The 25,765-nt window shown below is 37.9% G+C and overlaps 1 protein-coding gene across 5 annotated transcripts in view; it reads right to left on the bottom strand.

Moving 5' to 3' along the window:
• LOC110293047 (Scm polycomb group protein homolog 1) overlaps positions 1 to 25,765 on the bottom strand; it is a 118,206-nt gene that overhangs the window by 67,082 nt on the left and 25,359 nt on the right. For 4 of the 5 annotated variants that reach the window (XM_029475974.1, XM_029475976.1, XM_029475975.1 and 1 more), the window contains exons 2-4: positions 13,462 to 13,590; positions 7,193 to 7,255; positions 6,724 to 6,747 (exon numbers count right to left, since the gene is read on the bottom strand). In XM_029475974.1, coding sequence (XP_029331834.1) covers positions 6,724 to 6,747; positions 7,193 to 7,255; positions 13,462 to 13,474 — 100 coding nt within the window. In that variant the 5' untranslated portion in view covers positions 13,475 to 13,590. Of the gene's footprint in view, positions 1 to 3,970; positions 4,196 to 6,723; positions 6,748 to 7,192; positions 7,256 to 13,461; positions 13,591 to 25,765 lie in introns of those variants that run through there. The other variant, XM_021160808.2, reaches the window with a different exon arrangement.

Here is a 25,765-nt window from a genome sequence, read left to right as displayed (position 1 = left end):
TCTCCAAGCCCAGTAAAGGGAAATTTAGTTCATAGCTGGGGTCTGCAATCACTTGACTAATATTATTAACAGACATATAGTATTTTATAATTTAAGCACATATAAAACAAGTGTTTAAAAGTGTTCACATGTTATTTAAAACATTCAAATATTATAATTTGAGTTTTCAATTATTTATCCAACACATGTTTATTGAGCATCTTTCAGAGTAGGCACTTTAACAGAAATCCCTTCCTTATGGAATTTACCTTGCACTCTGGTGTATGATAAGACACACCTAGCACACAAATAAAAAATGTGATAAACATTTGAAAGGAAGGAATAAAGTGGTGTGAAAAATTATGTAAAAAACAAAGAAGCAAAATTATTGATTTTTGCATCAGCTATTTTAACTGGCTACTATTCTGGTTATGTTCCCTTTAAAAACTCTACTTCATTCTACTTAGATGTGAAAAGTCCTTAAGAGAAATAATAATGATCAATATCTTTAGATTAGAAATTCTACTCCAAGATTACTGTTAAAACACTGTTTCATTGTGCATATGCCCTGTAACTTAATATATCCTAACAACAATGTGATGGTCACCTGATGTCTTAGTGCTTATCTTTGTGTACCCATCTGTACTTTTAAAATGATCTTTGGGATGGTTAATCTTAATTATTAACTTGTTTGGACTGAGAGACACCTAGGAGCTTATTAAAGCATCTTCCTGGGCCTCTAAGAAGGTGTTTCCACAGATGAATACATCTTGAGGGCTCTGACCTAATCAATGTCTTAATCTATTGATAGATTGAGACTGTCGGTAGATTCCTGGGAAGTGGTCAAACGGTAGAGATGGAGTCTAATTAAGAGGTTGATTACTTGGTATGTGCCTTTGAAGGGTTTATCTAGTCTCGGGTCCCTTTCTGTTACTCCTCTTTACCTTGTTTACAATGAGACAATCGGTACTTCCCTTCCTTCTTGATACATCTGCTTTCCCATAGACCTAACAGCAACAGGGCCAGCTGGCCATGACCAAAACCTCTGAAACAACAACCAAAAATAAATCTCTCCTCACTTAAATTCTCTTGGGTATCTGTATATTATTTATTTAACTTTTAATGTTTTTATTAACATATGTTAATTATACACAATGTGTTTCATGGTCCAGCTGACCATGACCAAAACCTCTGAAATAAAAACCCAAAATAAATCTCTCCTCGCTTAAATTCTCTTGAGTATCTGTCTATTATTTATGTAACTTTTAATGTTTTTATTAACATATGTTAATTATACACAATGTGTTTCATTAGGATACTTTGTATATGTATATAAAGCATTTTGGTCATATTCATACCACTCCCTCTCTTGTTTCATCCTACTCTAAGGTTTTAGTTAGTGATGAAAGTCTGACTAAGATGGTCTTCCTAGGGAAAATACCAAAGAGGAGAATTAATAGATAAACTGGATATTTTAGGTTTTGGCATAATATATATTGCTGAAATATCCTCTACAAAGAGTAGTCCAATTTCTACTACTATTACAAGTACATGAATGAAGAGAGAGTAGATTGTATACATGTATAAAATTCTCAAAGAATAGATAAATAAAATAAAGTATGTAAGTATGTATTTCATGTCTTTACTAAAATTCTGTTTTGACAGTTTCTCGCTTTTGATTTTTTTTAAGACAGGGTCTCACTTATATATCCCAGTCTGACCTGGAACTTGGTATTTATCCTAGTCTGACCTCAACCTAGCAATGCTACTGCCTTAGCTTCTCATGTGCTAGGAAATTAGATAAATCTCAACAGTAAAAACCAAACCAAAACAAAACTAAATGATATGCTAGTATACTTTTTGGACAGTTCTTTGATTACTAATAAGGTTGAAGATCTTTGGAAACTTAGTTTTTATTTTTTGCAATCTTTCTGCTAACAAGCTTCCATTTCTTACAGAGTCTAAGGTCTTTGCAAATATCAGCCCTTCCTCTATATCATTAAAACGCTTGTCTCATTCAGTAGGGTTTGCCCTTATGTTTCTCCACCATCCCTTTTATGGCTTCTTGTTTTTCATACCACACTTTGTTTATATTATAAAATATATGAAGTTATTTTTTTCTTCAAGAATATCTCCAGTTTTTTTTTTATATGTAAGCACTAATCTTTTTGTAATTTAGATTATAAAATAAATGAGGCAAGCATCTGGCTTTCCTCTTTTACTTTTTTCTCTAATAAATGTGCTCCAATATCATCTACTGAATAAACCATTTTTTCTCCATGGATTTGAAATTCCCTTGCTTGTGTATTAATTTTTTATACATTCTTAGATCTATTTCTGGATACTATTCTGTTCTTCTCATTAATCTGTCTATCTCAGCATCAGAAACATTGCTTCAAGTAATTTCATAATCAATTTAAATAATTTGCTTGACTGGGTTCTTTTAATAATTCATAGTTTGCATACTATGTGTTCTTGGCATTTTTCAGATGATTATTAAATGGTAGCATATATAGTTTTAATAAAATCCAGTTGTCCTAAAATGTCTAATGTTAAACAGTACTCACAAAACATCATCCAGAGCCGGGCAGTGGTGGCACACGGCTTTAATCCCAGTACTTGGGAGTCAGAGGCAGATGGATTTCTGAGTTCGAGGCCAGCCTGGTCTACAGAGTGAGTTCCAGGACAGCCAGGGCTACAGAGAAACCCTGTCTCAAAAAAACAAAAAAACAAAACAAAAACAAACAAAAAACAATAAAAAACAAAACATCATCTAGAACCCTTTAAAATTATTAGATTGATATTTTAATGGATCAGCTAAAAATAAAATATCAAACCAAAATATAACTTCTGAAAATAACTTAATTGCATTATTAGTGTTTCTCAGATATACCACAAAGAAACCTCTTAGCTAACAGCAAAGTGCTTATCAAATACCCTGGCTAAAAAGGAAGTTTCAAGTGGCAGCTCAGCTCCCAGAATCAATGCATCAAGAGTTCATTCATATACATTCCAACCATCTGGTTTGGGGTTTTAAAAAATTCATGCACAGAGAAGTATGAGTGAGTTAGTATGTATAGGCTTTCATCAAATGCCTCAAGACTAGAGCAGAAGGTTGGGTAAAACAAAGACCAAACATTTAAACAAAACCCAAAACAACAACAAAAACCTCACAAAACAAAACCAACCCAACTACACCAAAACAAAACAAAACAAAGTAAAAAAGTTTCAGCTGTGACACTGAAAAACATTTTCATGTAGTTTCTTCACTGAGGAAAAAAAGAAAGAAAAAGACAGGTCAGTTGAGGTGTTGTTGTAATAGAATATCTAGAGCAATGGTACTGTTCTTTTCAGGTAATGAAGAAAAGAGGCTTTGCTATGCTTTCTGTAGAGTTCAGGCAAGGAATCTGGGGTGGAAAAGGTCTGGGTTCAAGAGGCTTCACAGGCCCAGAATCATTAAACTTATTCTAGATGGAAGCTTAAGAGTTTCCTCAAACAAATTTTTGGATACTTGGCTTGGCCTCCTACCGTAGCACTGCACTCTAACTACCTTGTACCATACCACCAGTATATATTTGAAGTCACTCAACACAACCACAATTTCATCTGCAAAGCCTTCTGATTTTCCTTATCTCCTTTATGCTCTTTTCACACTCATCCTGTCATATCACTGTGATTAAAGTCGATGGATGAAGGCTGTTTATTCAACCCTCATTGTTAAGCACAGTGCCTTGAAGTTTAGTGCAGCCTAGTCAAAATTTTTGGATAAATGAAAGCAAGGAAGAAGCACACAAGTCCTACTTCTGTCCTGAACTAGTAACATCACATGTGGGCATTAAGTGTGGCCTGACTCAGAGAGAAAAAGATAGTACACAAGAATAAAAATGGTGACTTTGTGTTAGAGATCTGAAAGTATGTCACCTGTGAATCAACGGAAGAAACAATCCATTAACATTAGACAAGGTAAGAAATCTCAGAGTCATTTCCTCACCCATTCTTCCAAGACTTATTTACAGTATTGTGCTGGGCACTGCAGATACAACCATGATCAAAATATTGCCCTCATTCTTGTGAGCTTCAGTCTAGTGAGGGACAGAAACTAAGTGATCCATGGCAGAAAGGTGTGGTGAGGGCTGCACTTGGAGAGGTGGAGGGTGCTGTAGGAGCACGCAGAAGGTTTGTGGAAGGCTTCCCAGAGGCAATAACATTCGGGCTCCTAAGTATAAAAGGATAAGATAAGCAGGAGTCAAAGCAAAAGCAAACTGTTTTAGAGAAAAGTTTCAAAAAGAGATTATAGACTGAAAAAGTGTGGGTATTAAGGACTCTTTATACTACATGGTTAATATAGTCAACACAATAGGACCTAGAAACAAATTTCTGGGCATGTCTATAAAGGTTTATCTAGATTAGGTTAACTGAGGTGAAAATACACACACAAACTGTAAACGCCACCATTCAAAGGGTTCCAGAGTACATAAGATGGAGAAATTTAGCTGAATAGAGGCATTCAACTCCCTCTGCTTCCTATTTGTGGAGATGGTAGCTGTCTGAAGCTCCTGACACCACTACTGCCCTGCTCTGTACATACACACACTGTTCATGAGTATGAACTCCAACTAAATAAACCCTTCTTTCTTCCTAACTTGTTCATGTCAAGTATTCTGCTATAACATCAAGACAAGGAACTAATGCACTGTGTTAAGAAATACAATACTCATGTGTTTAGGGGGCAGTCACTCTAGCTGCACTGTTACCTTGGTGTAGGTGACAGTGGCTGCACTATAAAAGTGGCAGAGCAGAAGAGAGAAGGCATACCTGGAGCTGCTACCTAATAACCAGAAAGCAGACTCTCTTCTGTATGGCCCAAAGTTACAATATGTAACAGAAATTATGAAGAAACATATTTGGCTCAACAGATACCTCTCTAATATGAAGCTACTTACCTGAAGAGGCAATTAAATCCCTAACAATTTGAGGAGCTCAAGATAGTCAATAAGCAATCTAAAGTGTCAAATTTTGAAATGCTACATCAAAGCAAATAATAATTATTACTCATATCAAATCTAGGGTTTTAAACATGCCAGGCAAACACACTATCAGTGAGTTATATCCCAGCGCTCCAAAGCAGATTATTTTAGGGTCTTTTTCAGAATGAAGGCTTTGGAAGTCTTTGACTCTCGATTCTCATGGGAAAAATAGATCATGAAGCCTTAATGTACTTTGGAGAATACACCTGTGTCACCAAGTACTCTCATCAGGAAAACTGTACTTTCAAATTATAAAGTCCCTTGCCAACTAACACCCTTCATGTAAAATAACAAAACTCCCTGTAAACATACTCTTTAGAACATGCCAAAGGCAGCGAAGTGAGCTACAACTGTTAACATGATTCAAATTAGCAACAAGACCAAAATCAGCAGCAGCTAAACTGTGCCCTTTGCCTGATGATCTTAGATTAGCTCAGCATCTCTGTTTCATGTTCATTTTAAAGACAAGGAATTATCTCAGAAAGATTAATTTGCTTGGAGTAGAGAACAGGAATTGAACCCAGCCTGACCAACTCCATGTTCATGGTTTTCCCACTTACACATTAGTGCCATAAAAGCTTGAGGAAAAATCTAAAGAATTAAGTAATATCTATTACTTGTTCACCAAATTCCAGGTACTTTGCCCTTCACCATTTCACTTCATTCATTTCTTCAGCCCACATTCAAAATGCTTCATTTCAAAAAATGTCAAATTGTACTTAATGTGTGAGCTCAGCTGCTGAGAAGAATGAAAACATTACAGTCTCCAGTGTAAAGCTTGAATAGGCAAGGTTTATGCTGTTTTCACATTCACTAACTCATGTGATCTTCCAGTCCTGCGACCAGACAAGGTACATTATTATTCCCACTTAACTAATGTTAAAACTAAGGACCAGAGCCACAAAGTGACTACATAGCAGAGCCAGCTCTCAACAACTCAGGAATTCTACTGGACTCCTCTACTCTTATGTTTTGCTGTTTTCTGTATCAGGATTGACAGAAATATCTTATAGGAAGAAAAGACAACAAGAAGAGAGTGGATAATAACTATAATACTGCTGAACACATTGAATTACAGTAACAAAATGTATCGAAATACTTGAGCAAACATTGACACTTATGTGTTACCCAGGTCATCACAGGACCCTAAGAAACTGACTGCTGTTTATGTAGAAACCTTAAAAGCTGACTGAGAACCATTAGCATTAGTTTTATTCCTCAAATCTTAGTCCTGAAATATACTATGCAAGATAAAAACTAAATGCAGTACCACATCTGACTTGTTACTTACACAGATGTATCTGTGGTTTTCTGTAGTTTATAAACAAAAGATATCATTATGTTTAATTTTGGCTCAACATATCCTATTAATAATTTCCTTTAGAAAAATCGCACTAAATGTATTATGAACAATGGAGGTTTGCTTTAGCATGAACTTGGTAGAGTGACTTCCAGTTTGGTTTGGCTTCCTGTTTTACCTGTACCTTATATAATTAACCATACTCCTTCCCTTTTTGTTATTTTGGTCTGTAACCTCCTGATAAGTAGGACTTGATAGGATACCTAAGTTAATTACATGCCAATTAGGCAAACAGTGATTCCTAGATTATGAAACAAAGACACATGGAGTTCTTTTCCTAGTGGATTAAAATTACTTACAATCAAATCCCTGGTCTAGTAAGTCACCTTATTTAACAGAAAAAGAAAAATATCTTACCTAGCTCCAGGATGTCAACAGGTTCTATTAAAGAAAACAAATGTTAAACCATAGGTCATTAGGTAATACAGACTATAACAGAATGACAGAAAGTTAAAGCTCTGGTACAAAACAGGGGCTTAAAAGTTTATCTAGTATAACTAATTTATTTTAAAAGAGCTTATTAATAACTGAAGAAGCATAACATTCAATCTTGCCTTCCTTTTAAGCTTAAAAGAATAAAATGGAAATGCAGAGGCCAAGCAACTGTGCCTACAGCATTAACACTAATTTGGGATTATTTATACTCAGAATCTAGTCTAGGTTTCCAGATCAAAAGAAAATAGATTTCTTTTGACAGACACCTCTATACATGATAATATATGCTTTTAATTTAAAGAGCCAGTTGGTTATAAATGCAGACTTCTAAGAACAACTTTTATGGTGAGAGACTGAATACAATTTTTCATGCTAAATATTATTTTCTTACCTTGATATTGAGATGCAGACTCTGACAAGTGACCATACTTAGGTTTTTTCACATCATTCCAGTCTATTTTTACATAAAGAGATAAGGATATGTCATGAGGAAAGAAAATACAAGATTCAGTACTTGTGGCAGCATGAATTAGTAGTTCTTAATAAAATGCATCTCAGAGATTTCACTCTAAGGAAATAATACAAATAGAGAAAAAGGTTTTATTTGAAAAGGTTCAGCTTTTCTATATAATAAAAGAAAAAGTCAAGTGTTTCAGGATTTGGTATGTTCCCTGGGTTCAAGCTTCCTCTAGTTAATTCTTTCCCTGGTATGCTCCCATTTCCTCCTTTTGGAATGGCAGTGTTTATTCTGTGCCAGTGTGCGTTGGAAGCATAGAAGCTGCTTATAGGTGTTCACAATTAAAAGACTGCATGACTCTTAGAAAAGACTGCATTTACACCTTAGATCTGTTCAAGACTAGGAGGTTTTTTAAGTTGGACTAAATGCATTCTGCCTTATCAGATTTCCACAAGCCTATGGGCCAGGCTTAAAGTGATATATCTGAATGTTAAGTTGGCGAGAGGTAGCCTTTTGATGGTTATTATTGTCAACTTGACTAGATCTAGGATCACTGAAAATTTCTAGGAATATCTTTCTACTTTCTAGATTGGTTAGAGTGAGAAGACTCTCCATCCCCTACAACAAATGTGGGTGGTACCATTCCTTAGGCTGGTTTCCTAGATTGTGTGGAAAGGAGAAAACAAGATCAGTTTCCTATGATTATTTGAAAGTTCAAATTAAGAACTTCCAGGTAAGATGGCAGATTAGAAGCTGCATCTGTACAAGTGGATGGATAGAAGATAGAGTTGACAGAATAATAACTAGGGTTGCTGCACTACAGCTTTAAGATGATCCTGCTATCTCCCTTACTCACAGACAGAGATTGTTTTCTGTACACACCAGCAAATGTCTACAAATGGACCTTGACTATTCCTGCAGCAAGTAGGCTGCCAAAGCCACCCCACTAATCAGCATAACTGCCTGCCTGCCTGCCAGGAAACTGCTACAGGAGCAGCACAGGAGTTCTAGAGAGACCCGAGGCTGTGAACCAGAACCCAAGACAGACAGACAGACAGAGGAAACAAACTCCCCACCACCACCCTTTTCAAAAAACAAGCTACACAGAGTCTTATCAAGTATGCTGTGGGACCTAACATAGTACTCTGTCAACATATAAAAATACTCAGCTTTCCATATCATGATTCACAGAAAGCCCTACCTATGCCAAGTCGATCCTCAATTCATTATCTAATGACCTTGCTTGGGAAAAAGACAGGGCACATATCTAGATGAAGGAAGGCTCAGGCCATTTATGTATTCATTTTATTTCAGATTCAACTAACTTCTACTATACCCATGTACTAGACCAGTGCAGACTCTCTCATATATGTCATATCAGGTATTATCGGTATCTTTTTAAAGGTGAGAAATTAGGATGCAGTAACAATTGGTTGGGGCAAGGGCAAGGAAAGATAAAAACATTCTACAAAAAAGTGAATCCACATAGAAATGGAAATACTTAGTGGGATACATCCCTACTTGGTCAGGAGCCTTCTGAACTCCTTAGAATAACAAATACAGATTTTTGCCACTGTTCTTGGATGCCCATCAGAATCTGATGGGAAAATCCTGTAAATGTAACCACACAATTACAGAACACAGGGAACTCAAGCTGAAACTGCACTGGAAACTTCCTTCCTGCTGGCTAGCTTTCAATGTGTCAGGAGGTGCCATCCAGGCTGCTGAGGGAAAAAGAGCAACCTAAAAGTCTTACCCAGCTGTGAACCCTGCAAGGTATAGTACCTACCAAGATAGTCATGCAGTGGCTTTCTGATTTGAGGCACATCCACAGAAGGCAACCTGTGCCTGGTACCGTAAACCTACTAAAGAGCCATGACCAGGGAGGGCATAGGCCCTAAAGGGAAACTTACAAGTCTTTGCTAAGTGGACAAGTTGTCAAATTGCCTTCTAACTACTAGTGTTTATACCCACAGATTGGTATTATTCAACTTTTGTCAGAGAAGCTTCTAATTGGTGCTGGAAGCAGTTAATGCAGAGATTCAAAAATGGTTAACGTGCCAAAAATAAGCAACTGTGTTCTACTACTCTAAATAGGACACTTACATCACTCCTTCCAAGACTCAAGGAACATTATGGAAGAGAGGGCAGAAAGAATATAAGAGCCAGAGGATGAGGAGGTATGCTGTGAAAAAAGTCTCACGAACACAACACGGCCAACGCACCGATGAACCACAGCAGCTGTGGTTATCTGAACAAGACTGGGCCAACCAGCATTCCATCATGGACAGGTTCATAAGGCCTCACCCTTTACCTAAGGGACTATAGCTGCTAGTGAGAGAAGTGTCATTTTCTTCAGTGGGAAGTTGCCCATACTATCGGAAATAACCCCCTACTTATGCTCATGCAAGCACAGAAGACATGAAAGTAGAAGGGGTAACTTCTTAGGAAGAAAAAAGGATTCAGCAGAAGAGGGAGAGGGAATATGCAAGGGAAACAGGGGTAAAATAACTAAAACTAATTCTTCTATACATGAATAAAGTTGTCAAATAATAAGAAAAATAAAAATAACATCTGTAAACATGCTTATTTGGGTCTATACATTCAGCAAATAGTCATCATCTGCTCTTTAGCAGTCACTACTCTAAATATGAAGATCACTGAATAAAGTGGATAAACTCTTGCCCCCTGCTGGGCGGTGGTGGTACACACCTTTAATCCCAGCACTTGGGAGACAAAGGCAGTGGATTTCTGAGTATAAGGCCAGCCTGGTCTACAGAGTAAGTTCCAGGACAGCCAGGGCTACACAGAGAAACCCTGCTTCAAAACAAACAAACAAACAAGCAAGCAAAAAAAAAATCCCCATGCCCCAGTCTATAGTCTATGATGTGCTCACCAGGGATTTAAAAAATATCTTTTTTTTATTAGAGGAATCTTTTCTTAAAAGATTTTATTTTTTTACTATCTTTTCAGATGTATGTGTGTGTGTACTTGCTCATGCAGGGTTCCACAAATATGTGTGTGCATATGTGTATGTGTGTGCGCAGGTATGTACATGTGTATGGTGTCTGTACACATGTGCATATGGGTGCCTATGAAGGTCAAGAGAGGACATCAAATGTGCCAGGGTGGTTTGGTACCCATGGGGGGAGCTCCCCTTCTCTAAGGAGAAAGGGAGAATGGAAAGAGGGGAGGTGTGGGGTGGGACAGTGAGGAGGGGGGCATTCTGTGATTGGGATGTAAAATGAATAAATAAAAAATAAAAAAAAAAAGAAGGCATCAGCTCCCCTGGATCTAAAGTTACAGGTGGCTGAGAGTCACATGTCATGGGCTTGGGATTCAAACTCCAGTCCTTTGGAGAAGCAGCAAGTGCTCTTAACTGCTGAGCTATCTTCCCAGACCCTTATTTGAGGGATCTTGAAGAATACTCATTGCAAGGAGGCACATGTCAGAAACTTTTAGATAATGAGACTTGGCCTGTGGTTAGTCACTAAAATGAGCAGGTAGAAAGGCTGGATGAACACTTACTACCAAGGTTTTGGAGAACTTTCCAAGCTGAGAAGGAATGTACAGGTTGGACAAGTGAAGTGACCAAATGAACTATTGAGATCCTAGTAAACACTTGAATTCTCTTTCATTAAGCATCAAAGAACATTTGGGTGCTGACAAAGCAGCGATAGATACATTTTTGTATGTCTTTGTGTCTAAGAGTATGTATGTGTCCATCCTGCTTATGAGCTACTAATCTGCATAGATTATGCCATATCTTCTGTTCTATTACATACATCTGATTCAATGAAAGGAATGGATGGACAGAAAAGCAGTTCAAGTCTTCATATTCTATGTCATTCAATTTGATATTGAAATTAAGTTTCAAACATATTATTTTCAAAATAAATCTCTAAACTGCCTGCTACTTCCTTATTAAAATTCTACTCATTCATGCTTAGAATGAAAATTCACTGACAACATATAGGTCCCAGCTGTGTGCTATATAATGAGAACACAAAAAATAACAAGACATCCACTTTTTAGTCTAAAAAAGGGGGAAAGACACATAAACACACACATTAAAGTGTTGTAGACATTATATTAAAACAAAGCATGGGACTTGAGGCAGACATGAGGGAGGAGCCAGTTCTATAAAGGAAGGAGTGAAAGGGTTGAGTCTTGGAGCAGGAATCCTGACAGTGAAGTAAAGCAGTGGTGTCAAGGGAGTGAAGCAGCAGCGAGGGCTGCATGTGCTGCCCAGTCTGGCAGGGCAGCCCCTGGCCACATCAACAGCCGTGTACTTGCAATGTGCCCCAATCACTGAAGAGGTGAGTATGTCTGCAGTTTTGTGTACTTTCATTAATTGAAATTTAAAAAACTGACTACAGGCCGGGCGTGGTGGCGCACTCGGGAGGCAGAGGCAGGCGGATTTCTGAGTTCGAGGCCAGCCTGGTCTACAAAGTGAGTGCCAGGACAGCCAGGGCTACACAGAGAAACCCTGNGAGGCCAGCCTGGTCTACAAAGTGAGTGCCAGGACAGCCAGGGCTACACAGAGAAACCCTGTCTCGAAAAAACAAAAAAAAAAAAAAAAAAAAAACTGACTACAGCTCCTAAGAAGACGCTTATGTATATTTGAGAAAACTTTTAAATATATTTGGAACAAGACTTGATATGTGAACTTACTTTTCCAACTGTGATCCTTTTTTTTTTCATTTTCAGATTTGCTTATTTTATGTGCTCGAGTGTTTTTACAATGTGAGTGCCTAAGAGATGGTTGTGAACCACTATGTGATTACCAGAAACCAAACATATGTCCTCTGCTAGAACAGCAAGTGCATCCAACTGGGGAGCTATCTCTCCAGCCTGTAATTATTTTTAAAATATAAATACAAATTAGGTATTTCTGATAAATCTAGGACCTGAATTAAGATGTGTTAAATAGATTCTAAACACCTTTTTATGTTGGTCACATGTCAAAATAATGTTTAAAATATAAAACACATATTATTAATTTCCCTGGTTTTTATCTTTTTAATGTTAAAGTTTAAATTGCATATGCAAATTGCACTGGTCTCTACTGGAGAACACCAAGTTGGACATCTGTGCTTCAGTTGACAAGGCAATGGCTGTATACTTTATTACACTTAAGAAAAAGAAAGAAAGTGCCTAGCGTGAAGGGCTGGGAATGGTGGAGGACCCCTTTAATCCCAGCACTCAGGAGGTAGAAGCAGAGGAATCTCTGAGTTTGAGGTCAGCCTGATCTACACAGCAAGCTCCAGGGCCAGCTAGGGCTACATAGGAAAACCTTGTCTCAAAAATTAAAAAATAAATAAACAACAAAAGCCAACAAAAAATGCTTAGATTGTGGTGCTCACACAGATAAGAAATTCATTAAATTTCAGGGTTTTTTTCTTTGTTTGTTGCTTTTTCCATTCTTAATAATCTCTAGTCTGGCCAAACAGGAAAATAGTTTTAGCTATTTGAAAAGTTAAACTTCCAATCTCCTTTCCCAACTTGGAAAATTCATGTTAACAACAATGGCAAGAAGGCATTATAGGTATAAAGGAAAAGTAAGGGGCCTAGAGAGATGACTCAGCCATTAAAGTATTCACTCTTCTTGTAGAAGACTAGAGTGGTTCACAATGCCCATGTCAGGTGACTGTAACTCCTGTAACTCCAGCTTCAGGGGATCCAATGCCCTCTTCTATAAGAACCTGCACTCATTTGCGCAAACCTCATGCATCTATATGCATACACCAAATTTAAAAATAAACTAAATGGAAAAGTGTGGTGGTTTGATGGGTTTGCCCCACCCCCAGGAGTGGCACTATTGGGAGGTGTGGCCTTGTTGGAGGAAGTGTGTCACTGTGGGGGTGGGCTTTGAGATTATATATGCTCAAGCTACCCCTAGTCATACAATTTCCTTCTGCCACCTGCAGATCAAAATGTAGAACTCTCAGCTCCTCCAGCACCATATCTGCCTGCCTGCTGCTGTGTTTCCCATCATGATGATAATGAACTAAACATCTGAACTGTAAGCCAGCCCCAACTAAATGTTTTCCTTTATAAGAGTTGCCTTGGTCATGTCTCTTCACAGCAATAAAACTCTAAGACAAAAAGGATAATAAACTTAATTAGTAACAAGAAATCTCTTAAACTCTAAAATCTCCTTAATTCTACTTACTGATAAGATAGTATGAGTGAATACTTACCACTAGGCTGCATAGTCAATGGACTAAAACTAAGCAAGGAGTGATAAAGCTTGAGACTTATTCCTGGATCCACCTATACCTTGCTCTGACCTCTGACAAGTTAGTTTCTCTGTGTATTACTCTCTCCATCTGTAAAGAAAGGGAGTGGAGAGAAAGAGAATGGTTAAAATTCCATGGTGAGACCTAAGTACTAATACTGGGCTGCACTATTAAGAAAAATGTATTTCAATACCTCTTTTTTTTTTTTTTTTGCTAGTAAGAGTATCACAGAATTAAACGGTTCTTTATAACAAATACAACAGGTACAATTGAACTCTTTACACTCAGAAATATGTTTTTATATTTGTTTCTATACAAATGTTGAAAATAAACATAGCTTCCGACTAACCAAATAAAGCCAGAAAATCCAAGTCACAAAAACCTACTAATAAGGATTATGAATTAAGCTCTACCATACATATTTTGAAACCTTAACCCCACAATTTGAACATATTTGGAGATAGGTTTTATAAAGTGGTAATTACTATAGAATGAAATCACAGTGATAGAGAGTGGCCACTGTACTGGAAATTGTAGATTTATAGAATATAATTATTTTGATTTTTTAGAAAAGTTTTTGTTTGGTTTGGTTTTTTAATATTCATTTTATTTATTTATATTCAAAATGTTACCCACCCCTCTATGTCCCCCCTCCAAGAGTTCTTCAGCCCATTCCCTTCCTCCCCTTTGCTCTGAGAGTGTGTTCTCCCACCTACTCCACCTCACCTCACACCCCCACCCAGGCATCACCCTTCCCCGGGACATCAAGTATCTACAGGACTGGGAGCATCCTCTTCCACTGCGACCACTCAAGGCAATTCTCTGCTACATATGTGCTAGGGTCCATGCACTAGCCCATGTATGTTCTTTGATTGGTGACTTAGTCCTAGGGCTCCAGGTTAGTTGACACTGTTGGTCTTATGGGGTGCCATCCCCTTCAACTCCATCAATCCTTCCCCTAACCCTTCCATAGGGGTCCCTGACTTCATTCCAATGGTTATCTCTGAGTATCCGAATCTGTCTCAGCTGCTGGTAGAGCCTCTCAGACATCAATGCTAGGCTCCTGTCTGCAAGCACAGCGCAGCATCAGTAACATAGTGTCAGGTTTTGGTGCCTGCCCATGGGATAGATCCCAAGTTGGGCCTATCACTGGATGGCCTTTCCTTCATTCTCTGCTCCATTTTTGTCCCTGTATTTCCTTTAGATAGGAACAATTCTAGGTCAAAAGTTTGAAGGTGGGTCGGTGATCCCATCTCTTCACTGGGGGCCCTATTTACTGAAGGTGGTTTCTTCAGATTCCATCTCCCCACCATTGGCCATTTTCGCTAAGGTCACCCCCACTGAGTCCTGGGAGCTTCTCGTCTCACGTCTCTGAGACTTTATAGAGGTTCCTCTTGTCCCCAAAAATTTTTAAAGGACAGAATTTAAAATAAGAAAAGCCCTGACATGACATTCGGAGGCAATGAATCTCCAAAAATGTAAGTTCATTTTCTGTTGGTAATCTCTTCCTGGGCATGCTGCCTCAGTCTCTGTGAGTTCATACATGCATCAATTATAGTGATTTAGAAGGCCTTGTTTTCTTGATGTGCACGATCTCCTCTGGCTCTTATGTTGTTCCTTCCTCCTCTTCCATGGTGCTTCCTGTGCCTTGAGATACAGGATTTGAAGGAGATATCCCACAAATGGCCGAATGAAAGGCCTCTCCCTCTCTGCATACCATCTTGCTGTGGATCTCTGTATTTGCTCTGATATGTTGCAGGAGTAAGATTCTCTGATGATGGCTGAACTAGGGACTGATCATATTTGTCCTTTTGGGTCTGGGTCACCTCAGTTGGGGTGATTTTTTTCAAATTTCATCCATTTACCTACAAGTTTCATTATTTTATTATTTTTAAAGGAGGAGTGATGTTTCACAATATAAACGTAATACATTTTTTTTTTTTTTTTGAGACAGGGTTTCTCTGTGTAGCCCTGGCTGTCCTGGAACTCACTTTGTAGACCAGGCTGGTCTCGAACTCAGAAATCTGTCTGCCTCTGCTTCCCAAGTGCTAGGATTAAAGGCGTGCGCCACCACGCCCGGCTTGTAATACATTTTTTTTATTCATTCTTTTGTTGAGGGCCATAAAGATTATTTCCAAATTCAAGGTATTCTGAATATAACATCAATGAACATGTTTGATCATGTATCTCTATGATAATAGTCTCACTTTATAAGCTCAAACTTGATATATAACCCAGGCTTGCCTTGAATTCATAATCCACTTTCTCAGACCCCCAAGTGCAAGGATTATTTTCATGTTCCTCTACACTTGCATGTATTTCTGGAAATTTTTAAAAGAAAGAAATGTGGCTGAAATATCAACAGGGATATGGAAACATTCTTTATAAATGGGACAAAACATCACTCTAACCACCCCGGAAGCCAAGAAAGCTTGGACAAATTCAGCATATGATACTTACTATTAAAAAAAAATCAGCTGTAAATTGTAACATATATTACTATTAATTCTTAACATTATCACTACCACTAAAGAGTCCACCATAAGCCAGGTAGGATACTAAGCACTTAACTAACAGATACTACCTAGTTGAGTATTCACCATGTGGCACAATATCACTATCTTCTTTTACTAAAGAAATAATACCAAAAAAGTTCAATTAACTTTCTTTCATTAGAAAAATCATTTGAACTCAATCAATATTCTTCTTTAAAAAAAAAACAACTTAATTTTAATTTTTTATTTTAAAAATCTCCTTATCATAAGTGGTACTTAATCCATTTATTTGTTTATTTAATGTTTATTTTCTGTGGGACGCCTAACTCGCCAGCAAGTAAGACGCCACAATAGGATCCTTCTGCACACGTTTATTGGGCTGCGCATTGACTGTGTAGGCGAAAGACTCCGAGCCCTGGGCCTCTCACTCTTATATACTATCAGTTCTCATCCACGCACAGCAGGCCACGCCACCTCACCAGGCACGCAGCTTCAGCTAATCAGGGCAGCAGGGGCATATCTCCACCAAAATAGCTTCGCCAGTAACCTAGTACACCTGCGCAGCTCTCACGATGTTTGTGGTTTATATGAGGAAGTCAGGTGAAAGTCATACGACTTAGCTGCAGTCCCTGGCACCTTCTTGGGACTGCTGCCACATCTGCTCCTCACAATTTTCAATTATCTGTATTGTGTGTGTGGGCAGGGGATGCTCATGAGTACAAATGCCTGTAATGGCTAGAATCCATCATATTCCCTGGAGCTGGAATTACAGGCAGATCTGAGCCACCCAACATGAGTTCTGGGAAGTAAACTAGAGCTCTCTCCAAAAATAAATAGTATGTGTTCTTAACCACTGAGCTGTCTCTCCAGCTCTGGTTTTTATTTTTATTGATTTAGTATGTCTGTGTTTGTGTTATGAATATGTGTGGGTACCTATGGAGGTCAGAAGAGGGTGTTGGATCCTCTGTAGCTGATATAAATACTGGGGTCCAAATTCAGATCCTCTGCAAAATTAGTACGTGCTCTTGACCACTGAGTTATAGCTCTAGTATTCCTCCATGTTAACTATAGTGTCTCCCATCTCTATGCTGTCCTACCCCAACAAAAATGACCAAGGAAACCTGTGAATGCTTCTAACATGCTTATTATTACCTCAATCTGGATGCCGAATAAGAGTGGCATAGTGAGTAGGGCATGGTGGTGCACGCCTTTAATCTCAGCACTTGGGAGGCAGAGGCAGCTGGATTTCTGAATTCGAGGCCAGCCTGGTCTACAGAGTGAGTTCCAGGACGAGCCAGGGCTACTCAGAGAAACCCTGTCTCGAAAAACCAAAAAAAAAAAAAAAAAAAGAGTGGCATAATTAAATGTAGAATGCTCATAGGTACCATGTTTCAAATGCTCATAAAGTTTGAAAAATATGAGAGGACAATAGGTTTGAACATACATACAAATGTAAAGCGGTGAGAAAGGAAGTGGACCAAAGGAATAGGAAAAAAGGGAAGATCCCCCAGAAAATGAACCTGGAAAACAAAGATGCATCAAAAATACCTCTGAAGACCCACTACGAAAAGAGAACCCCTTTGGTTTGGGATAAAACATAATTCCATGCCAGTATATACAGAGCTCAAAATGTAAGAGCCGGTAATAGAACACCTGTTCGAAATAGGCAGGGAACTGGTCTGATGAACCACTTCCATTAGTTCATATTCTTAGTGCCTCTCAGCCGATTGTCTGCCTCCAGGGTCTCTTAATTTATATACTTCATTTGGACACAAGAGTGAGATTAATATTCCTCCAGGATGTGCTCTAAGAGAAGGAAGGGCAGCAAACCAGGCAATCCTGTTTCTTCTACATAGCAGATGTGAGCGAACAAGAATAGATTTCTGCCACTTGCTTTGTAACAGATCTTGCCTCTCTGTCTGTACATACAAAGAGAAGAATCCCAGAGAATGCCAACATTTTCTTCAACAACCAAAGGCAGCTAGCAATGGAGGGCTCGTGGAAATGCTAAGAGGCAATGATGCCCTTTGTCCTAAATAAACTTCAATATATATAATGCTTACTGTTTTTAATGGCTTCTGTGTGAGCCACGGCAAAAGAGAAGCTGATGTTCCTTAGAATGCTTCTGGCTTGTGCTTCTTGAACAGAAGTGGGTCCAATGTTACCATGTTGTATTTCCAGGAATACAAATGTGGACCTTATGTCATGAAGTAAGTAATGTCCCACCATCACCATCTCTTCCCCAGTTAGTACTTAGCTTTCTGTCTGCTGAGATGTCATCCCACTATGCAGTCCAAGCTAGCTTCAAGTGCTCAATTCTCTTAAGTATCTCTGACTTAGAGTATCACTAAGCTCAATCTTGTTAGTATTTGGAATAAAGGAAATGATAGTCCCATATGCTCTACTCTATGTCAATCAGAACACATCAGAGATAGGCCCTTATGTTCAAAATCTAGATCTGTAACCCTGAATGTGCTACAGGTGCATGATTTCAAAGCAACAAGGAGAGAAAGGTTTTTTAAAAAAGATTTATTTATTTATTTTATGTATATGAGCATACACTGTAGCTGTATAGATAGTTGTGAGTCTTCATCTGGTTCTTGGGAATTGAATTTAGGACTTTTTTTTTAAACATTTATTTATTAATTATATGTAAGTACACTTCTGGCTTGTGCTTCTTGAACAGAAGTGGGTCCTTGAACAGAAGTAGCTGTCTTCAGACACACCAGAAGAGGGAGTCAGATCTTGTTACGGATGGTTGTGAGCCACCATGTGGTTGCTGGGATTTGAACTAAGGACCTTTGGAAGAGCAGTCGGGCGCTCTTACCTGCTGAGCCATCTCACCAGCCCCAAATTTAGGATTTTTGTTCACTCTGGTCAACCCCACTTGATCCGGTCCACCCTGCTCGCTCCGGTCCAAAGATTTATTTATTACTATAAATAAGTACACTGCAGCTGTCTTCAGACGTACCAGAAGAGGGCATCAGATCTCATTATGGATGGTTGTGAGCCACCATGTGGCTGCTGGGATTTGAACTCAGTACCTTTGGAAGGGCAGTCAGTGCTCTTACCTCCTGAGACATCTCACCAGTTTGAAAGGTTTTCTTTCTAAATATATATATTTTTAAAGTTGTATGTGTATGGATGCTTTGGCCACATGCATACCCATCCATGTACTACATGTGTGCGTGGATGGTATCTACAGAAACCAGAAGATGGCATTGGACCCTCTGAAAATGTTGTTTTAGATGGTTATGAGCCTCTATGTTGGTGCTGGAAATAGACTCTGGGTCCTCTGTAAAAAGCAGCCTGTGGTTTTTAACCCTGAGCCATCTCCCCAACCTGGTGTGTGAAACTATGGATGGTTAGGAAGGAAAAGACTTTTGAGAAATACACAACTGTTTGTAAATATCTGGAGGCCTCTTATGTAGAGGAGTGATGAAGTTTCCTCTTCTTGTTCAATAATTCCTCTAGGGGAAATACTGCCAACTAGAGAGTGGAAGTTACAGATAGGAAGATATGAGCACATTACTTAGAAATTTTGGCAGTCAAAGGTATCCCAAAAATGAAATAAGCTCACTGTAAAGGAAAGGATGAATTTGGCTGCTGGAACACCTCAGTTCTTCTGTTGTAGTATGAAAGCAGCCACAAGCAGCACAAAAATTAATGGGCATGGTTGCATTCTAATATTTTAATTCAAAAACAGGTAACAGACTATGATTTAATAGAAAAATTAAAAAAAAACACTAACAAAATTTAGCCACATGGTCTGAGGATTATTACATACAAATATCAGCAAAAATTATTTCCAGAATGCAAAGGTGGTTCACCATATGAAAACCAAACAATGAAATGTATGCCATAATCAGAAAGAGATTTTAAAAAGGCAAAAATTTGAAAAAAAAATCTCAATTGATGTTAAAAAGCATTTGACAAAATTTAACACTTTCATAATAAAACACTCAACAAAGAATAGTATTAACATAATAAACATCACATATGAAAAACTCATAGCTAATAGTATAAACAATAGAAAAAATTGACAAAAAAAAAGCCGGGCATGGTGGTGTGCACGCCTTTAATCCCAGCACTCAGGAGGCAGAGGCAGGAGGATTTCTGAGTTCGAGGCCAGCCTGGTCTACAAAGTGAGTTCCAGGACAGCCAGGGCTACACAGAGAAACCCTGTCTCGAAAAACCAAAAGAAAGAAAGAAAGAAAGAAAGAAAGAAAGAGAGAGAGAGAGAGAGAGAGGAAGGAAGGAAGGAAGGAAGGAAGGAAGGAAGGAAGGAAGAAAAAAGTGAAAACTTTTCCCTTAAAATTAGGAAAAAGACATCTCCCATAAGCCATCTCTAGACTGCCTGTAATACCTATATGTACATATAATAATATGAATGTGATGTAAATAGTTGTTACTTTTTACTACTTAGGCAATAATAAGAGAAAACGTTCATACATCACACCAGTAATTACAGGTATCCAGATTTGAAAGGAAGCAGCTGAACAATCTTTGAAGCTGATAGAGGAATATAGTAAACCTTAATAAGTACACACACACACACACACACACACATGAAAGAGTTAATAGAACTAATAAACTCAGCATAGTTACAGGATGTTAATGATGATCTAAAAAGGAAATTAAAATAATATGAAAAAATATATAGGATTCTTTTTTAAAAATGTATTTATTTTTATGTACATTGGTGTTTTGCCTGAATGTCTGTCAGAGGGTGCCAGATTATATGGAACTGGAGTTAAAGACAGTTGTGAGCTGCCATGTGGGTGCTGAGAGCTGAACTTAGGTCTTCTAAAGAGAAGCAAGTACTCCTAACTGCGGAGCCATCTCTTCAGCCCAACATAGGGATTTCTTAACCAAAGAAATGCATACTGAAAATTATCAAACAGTTCTGAAATATTAAAGGCAATAAATAAAATCAATTAATAAAAAGGCAACCCGTGTTCATGAATTCTAAGACTAGTATTGTTAGGATTATGGTACTACTCAAAGGAATATACAGAGTCAAATCAAATTCCTATGAAGACCTCAATCTTTCTTTTTTGCCTTTCATACAGCTAGGGAAATTGGTCTTAAAATTTACATGGAAGTGCTAGAGAGATGACTCAGTAAAATGCCATGAAAACATGAAAATCTGAGTTCAAAGCCTAGAACCCACAAAAAATGCAGGTGTACTGGCATATGCCTCTAGTCCCAGTACTGGGGAGACAGACATTAAAGGATTCCTGAGATTTGCTAGCTCAATTGTAAGCTCCAGGTTCAGTGAGTGAGAGCGCCCGTCTCAAAAAACAAAACAAGATGGAGAGCAATTGAGGAAGACATCCAATGTCTATTTCTGGCCTTTTCACACACTTGCACACACACACACAAACAGGCTCCAAAATGTATGTAGTGGAGGATAGGAGTGAGTGATGAATATGCAAATATGAAATTCTCAGAAATAAATATATATTGATTTTTAATGTATATGAAATCTTTTTTAAAATCCTGAGCAGCTAAAAGAATATTTAAAAAGAGTATTTTTAATTAATGCCATAGAGCAAAACTGAACCTTTGTTATATATATTACACACACACACACACACACACACAAAACTACTCAAAATTCATTAAGAGCTAAAATTGTTAGGAGAAACACAAAGTAAAGTCGTTATTACACTTAATTTGTCAGTGACTTTTAACTATGACACTGAAGTACAGGAGCCAAAATGGGGCTGGAGAGGTAGTTCAGTGGTTAAGGACTCCCAAAACCCTCATGGTAGCATTAAACCACCTGTAATTCCAGATCTGATGCCCTCTTCTGACCTCTCTACACCACCACACATGATGCACCTGAACTCACACAGGCACAAATACACACACATAAAAATTTAAGAAATATTTTATTATTTTTTTAAAGAATTACTTATGTATGTGAGTATACTGTAGCTGTCTTCAGAAGAGAGCATCAGATCCCATTACAGATGGTTGTGAGCCACCATGTGGTTGCTGGGAATTGAACTCAGGATCTCTGGAAGAGCAGTCAGTGCTCTAACTGCTGAGCCATCTCTCCAACCCGATTTTTATTTTTTTAATTGTTTTTTATTCTTAAATTCATGTCTTTTTTTCAAAGATTTATTTATTTATTATATGTAGTACACTATTCCTGTCTTCAGATAATCCAGAAGAGGGCGTCAGATCTCATTACAGATGGTTGTGAGCTACCATGTGGTTGCTGAGATTAGAACTCAGGACTTTTGGAAGAGCAGTCAGTGCTCTTAACTGCTGAGCCATCTCTCCAGCCCTTTTAAAAAAAAAAAAAAATTAAGACAGGGTTTTACTGTGTAGCCTTGACTGTCCTAGAGCTCACTCTGTAGACCAGGCTGGCCTTAAACTCAGAGAGATCCACTTGCCTTCTGCCTCCCAAGTGCTGAGATTAAAGGTGTATGCCACCACAGCAAAGCATAAATAAATATTTTAAGTAAACATAAATGTCATTAATAAAAGCCTCATTCTTTTTCATAATAAGTCTTCAAAATTTGGTATGTGGTTATAAGTATAACTTGTTAAGTGAGAATTTTTCATTAGAAAATCATGATCTGTATTTTGTTTTTTACGGTTATAATTGAAAAAGCGTCTCATATAAGCAAGGTGTTCAAACCCTACTTAAAAATTTTTCTAAGAACGTAAATGAAGGTTAGTTTCTAATTAAAGTTATATTAAGTTTAAAAAGTTCAAGACACACCCAAGCTTGAAAGAATAAATATTAATAGGCATCTATTAAGGGTTTATAATGTACTAAATTTTCTCTAAATATTTCACATGTATTAAAAGAAAATGTTGAATTATCTCTATTCTATAAGGCTAGAGCTATTATTATTGCAAAAGAAGGTCTGAAAACTTAAGTTTATACATTTAGTTAATGGTGCACTTACTTTTTTTTAAATGGTGCATTAACTTAAAAGCAATAGAATTTGGTTAAATTTCTTACCTCTATGGTTTTTCAAGAAAACCAGAATACTTGATTTTACTTAGCAGAAAATGCAATCTTTTGCATATGAGAGGTTCTCAGTATTGACCATTTTCATAGAATCCTGTCTGGATTACATATTAATGTAAATTCAATCATATCACACTCATTAAAAATCTTTCTAAGGCTGAGCGTACCTTCCCATGGCCTCCATAGAACAATGTGACCTGGCTCTGAGCTCTCTGCCTCTCTTTTATCCTGTCCTAGCTCTCTCATTCACTCCACACTCCAGCCTCTACTGAGAGGCCAAGAATCTCCGCATTTCTGCAATGTTTCATTCTTCTAGTCACCTGGCTAACTTTTTATTTTTCCAGGCCTCACTTTAAATGTAAGCTCCAGAGAGAAACCTCTCACTTCGAAGTTGTCATTCAGACCTTCTCAATTATTCCTTAGTTATCTACATAGTAATTAGCAACATTAAATATTTTCTACATCTATTTATGTCTCTCTCCCAACATGGCGTTGTCCTTGTTATTCATTCAGCCCGAGATCTCAACACCTGAAATATGTCTAGCACAGAGGAAATGATATTTATGAGTTAAATGAAAGTACTCTAATAACTGGGAAAAATAGTATACATTTTTCAAAAATCAGATAAGAAAGAACACAGTAGTCACAATTGAATTTTTAAATTTTTTCTTGGAAGGATTTGCAATTAGAACCCATGAATAGATTTCTGAGAGAAAAATAATTAATGAAAATTGTTGAAGATTGGTTCTAATGCTTTTAATTTATCTGCCCCCCAAATTGGGAATCTGTGTGTTCAAACGCTGAAGGTCCTTGTTCTCAATTGATTTTTTTTTAATCGACCAGTAAAAAGCCAACTGCCAATGGCTGGGTGGAGAGAGAGAGGCAGAACTTTTAGATTCGCACAGGCTAGGAACTGGAAGGGAGGAAGAAAAGAGAATTGCCATGATTTGGAGGGAGACATATCAGATTTAGAGCCGCTGAAGGAAAATCATCTGATGTGTAGGTGAAAAGGAATGTGCCCCCTCGAAGGGCTGTCCTGAAGCGTCTTGGGCAGCAAAGACTAGGGGGCCACCAAAAGGAGCCAGAGCAAAAAAGATAAAATATAGAATTAGAGGACTTTAAACCAGGAGTACTGGAGGGAAATGTGTGCTAGCCGCGGGGAGGATTAGAACTGTCCAGGCTTTGAGCTAGTCAAGGCATATTAAACTGGGGTGGGGTGGGGTGGGGTGGTATGTGTGTGTGTGTGTGCGCGAGCGCACACACATCTGTCTTTCATTTGCAAATCCAGACAGCTCTTAGGCAGTTGCTCATGTGCGACTCATCAGTAGCACAAAGTAGTTTAGCTAATGACTGAGACAGAAACTCTCCTAAATTAAACAAAAATAAGATGACTTTAATATTTATCTGTAAGTCATTGTAACTTCATAGGATCATTGTTTAAAGGTACCTTCATGATGGAAGGAATTGAGTAACAATGACTATAATTCAGCTTTACAACACAACTTATTGACACAAAGGCAAATTCTAGCTGATTAAAAGCCAGTTAAAAGCCATGCATTCAAATAACAAAAGGTTTTTGTTGTTGTTGTTTTCTTTTCTTTTTTTGAGACAGGGTTTCTCTGTGTAGCCCTGGCTGTCCTGGAACTCACTTTGTAGACCAGGCTAGCCTCGAACTCAGAAATCCTCCTGCCTCTGCCCCCTGGGTGCTGAGATTAATGGCACAAAAGATTTTTAAAATACAATATACAGCTACAGGCTTGAAAACATGAGGTCTTCAGTCATCTCTACCATGAACTTTATGATGTTGGTTGTGAGCCCAGCTTCAGGTGGCTGTGCTGTCTCTGCAGCTCCTTTGTCACTTATTAAAGGCATCTAACAAAGTTACTATCTCAGCTATACTTGAGAGGCACTTTAAATAAGGATAATAAAATCATTTTACAAAATCCAACTATATAAAGATTTCATCCAGTTTCAAAATCCTTTATAGGTTTCAGTCATCTGATTCACTATTAACTTATTTGTGTTAGTTATTTGTATATTGTACACAGCAAACTCAAAGCTTTAATTAAGATTTGCTTCAGGATACTTCTCCAGCTCATCTTCTCTTCCTCCTTCCTCCAAGTTGTCTTACAAGATTCATTACACTTTGACTCATCTGCTGCACACCGAACACATCTTGCTAACTTAAAACTCTTTCCTTACAATTTAACTTAAAAATCAGTGAAACTGCTCCCTTTCAGCCTTTCTGACTCTTTTCCCTTGGTAAACAATTCCTCTTCTACACAATATTTATAGCTAATTCATACTTTAAAACAGTCAAATCACATTATAATTCTCTCTCCACATACACACACACAAGTTAAATTTTTAAAATAAAATTTAAAACTAAGTAAAATTAAAAGTACATTCTTATCGAGTTAGAAAGCACATAGCACTAAAATAGTATTTGGACTTTGCAAAGTGTATGTTTCAAAGGAAATAAAACAGAAACCTTACACCTTTTTAACTAAATTGTGCACAACAATGGCATTTGCCCAGAAGGTCCCTGCTAGCACTCTGTGCCCCAGCTGGCCTCTGGAAAGTTCATTACTTTCATATTACCACAGTGGCAATTTATTAATGTGCTCAATGCAAGGAAAATCAACTGAAATGACGTCCTGGCAACCAACACTAGAGCTCCCTTTCACCAGCACTTTACAGCACTAGAGCTCCCTTTCACCAGCACTTTACAGCACTAGAGCTCCCTTTCACCAGCACTTTACAGCACTAGAGCTCC

This window comes from Mus caroli, chromosome 4, assembly GCF_900094665.2.
Source record: "Mus caroli chromosome 4, CAROLI_EIJ_v1.1, whole genome shotgun sequence".
Lineage (NCBI taxonomy): Eukaryota > Metazoa > Chordata > Mammalia > Rodentia > Muridae > Mus > Mus caroli.
The sequence above is the reverse complement of the archived record's forward strand: the minus strand, read 5'-3'. Positions and strand labels throughout refer to the sequence as shown.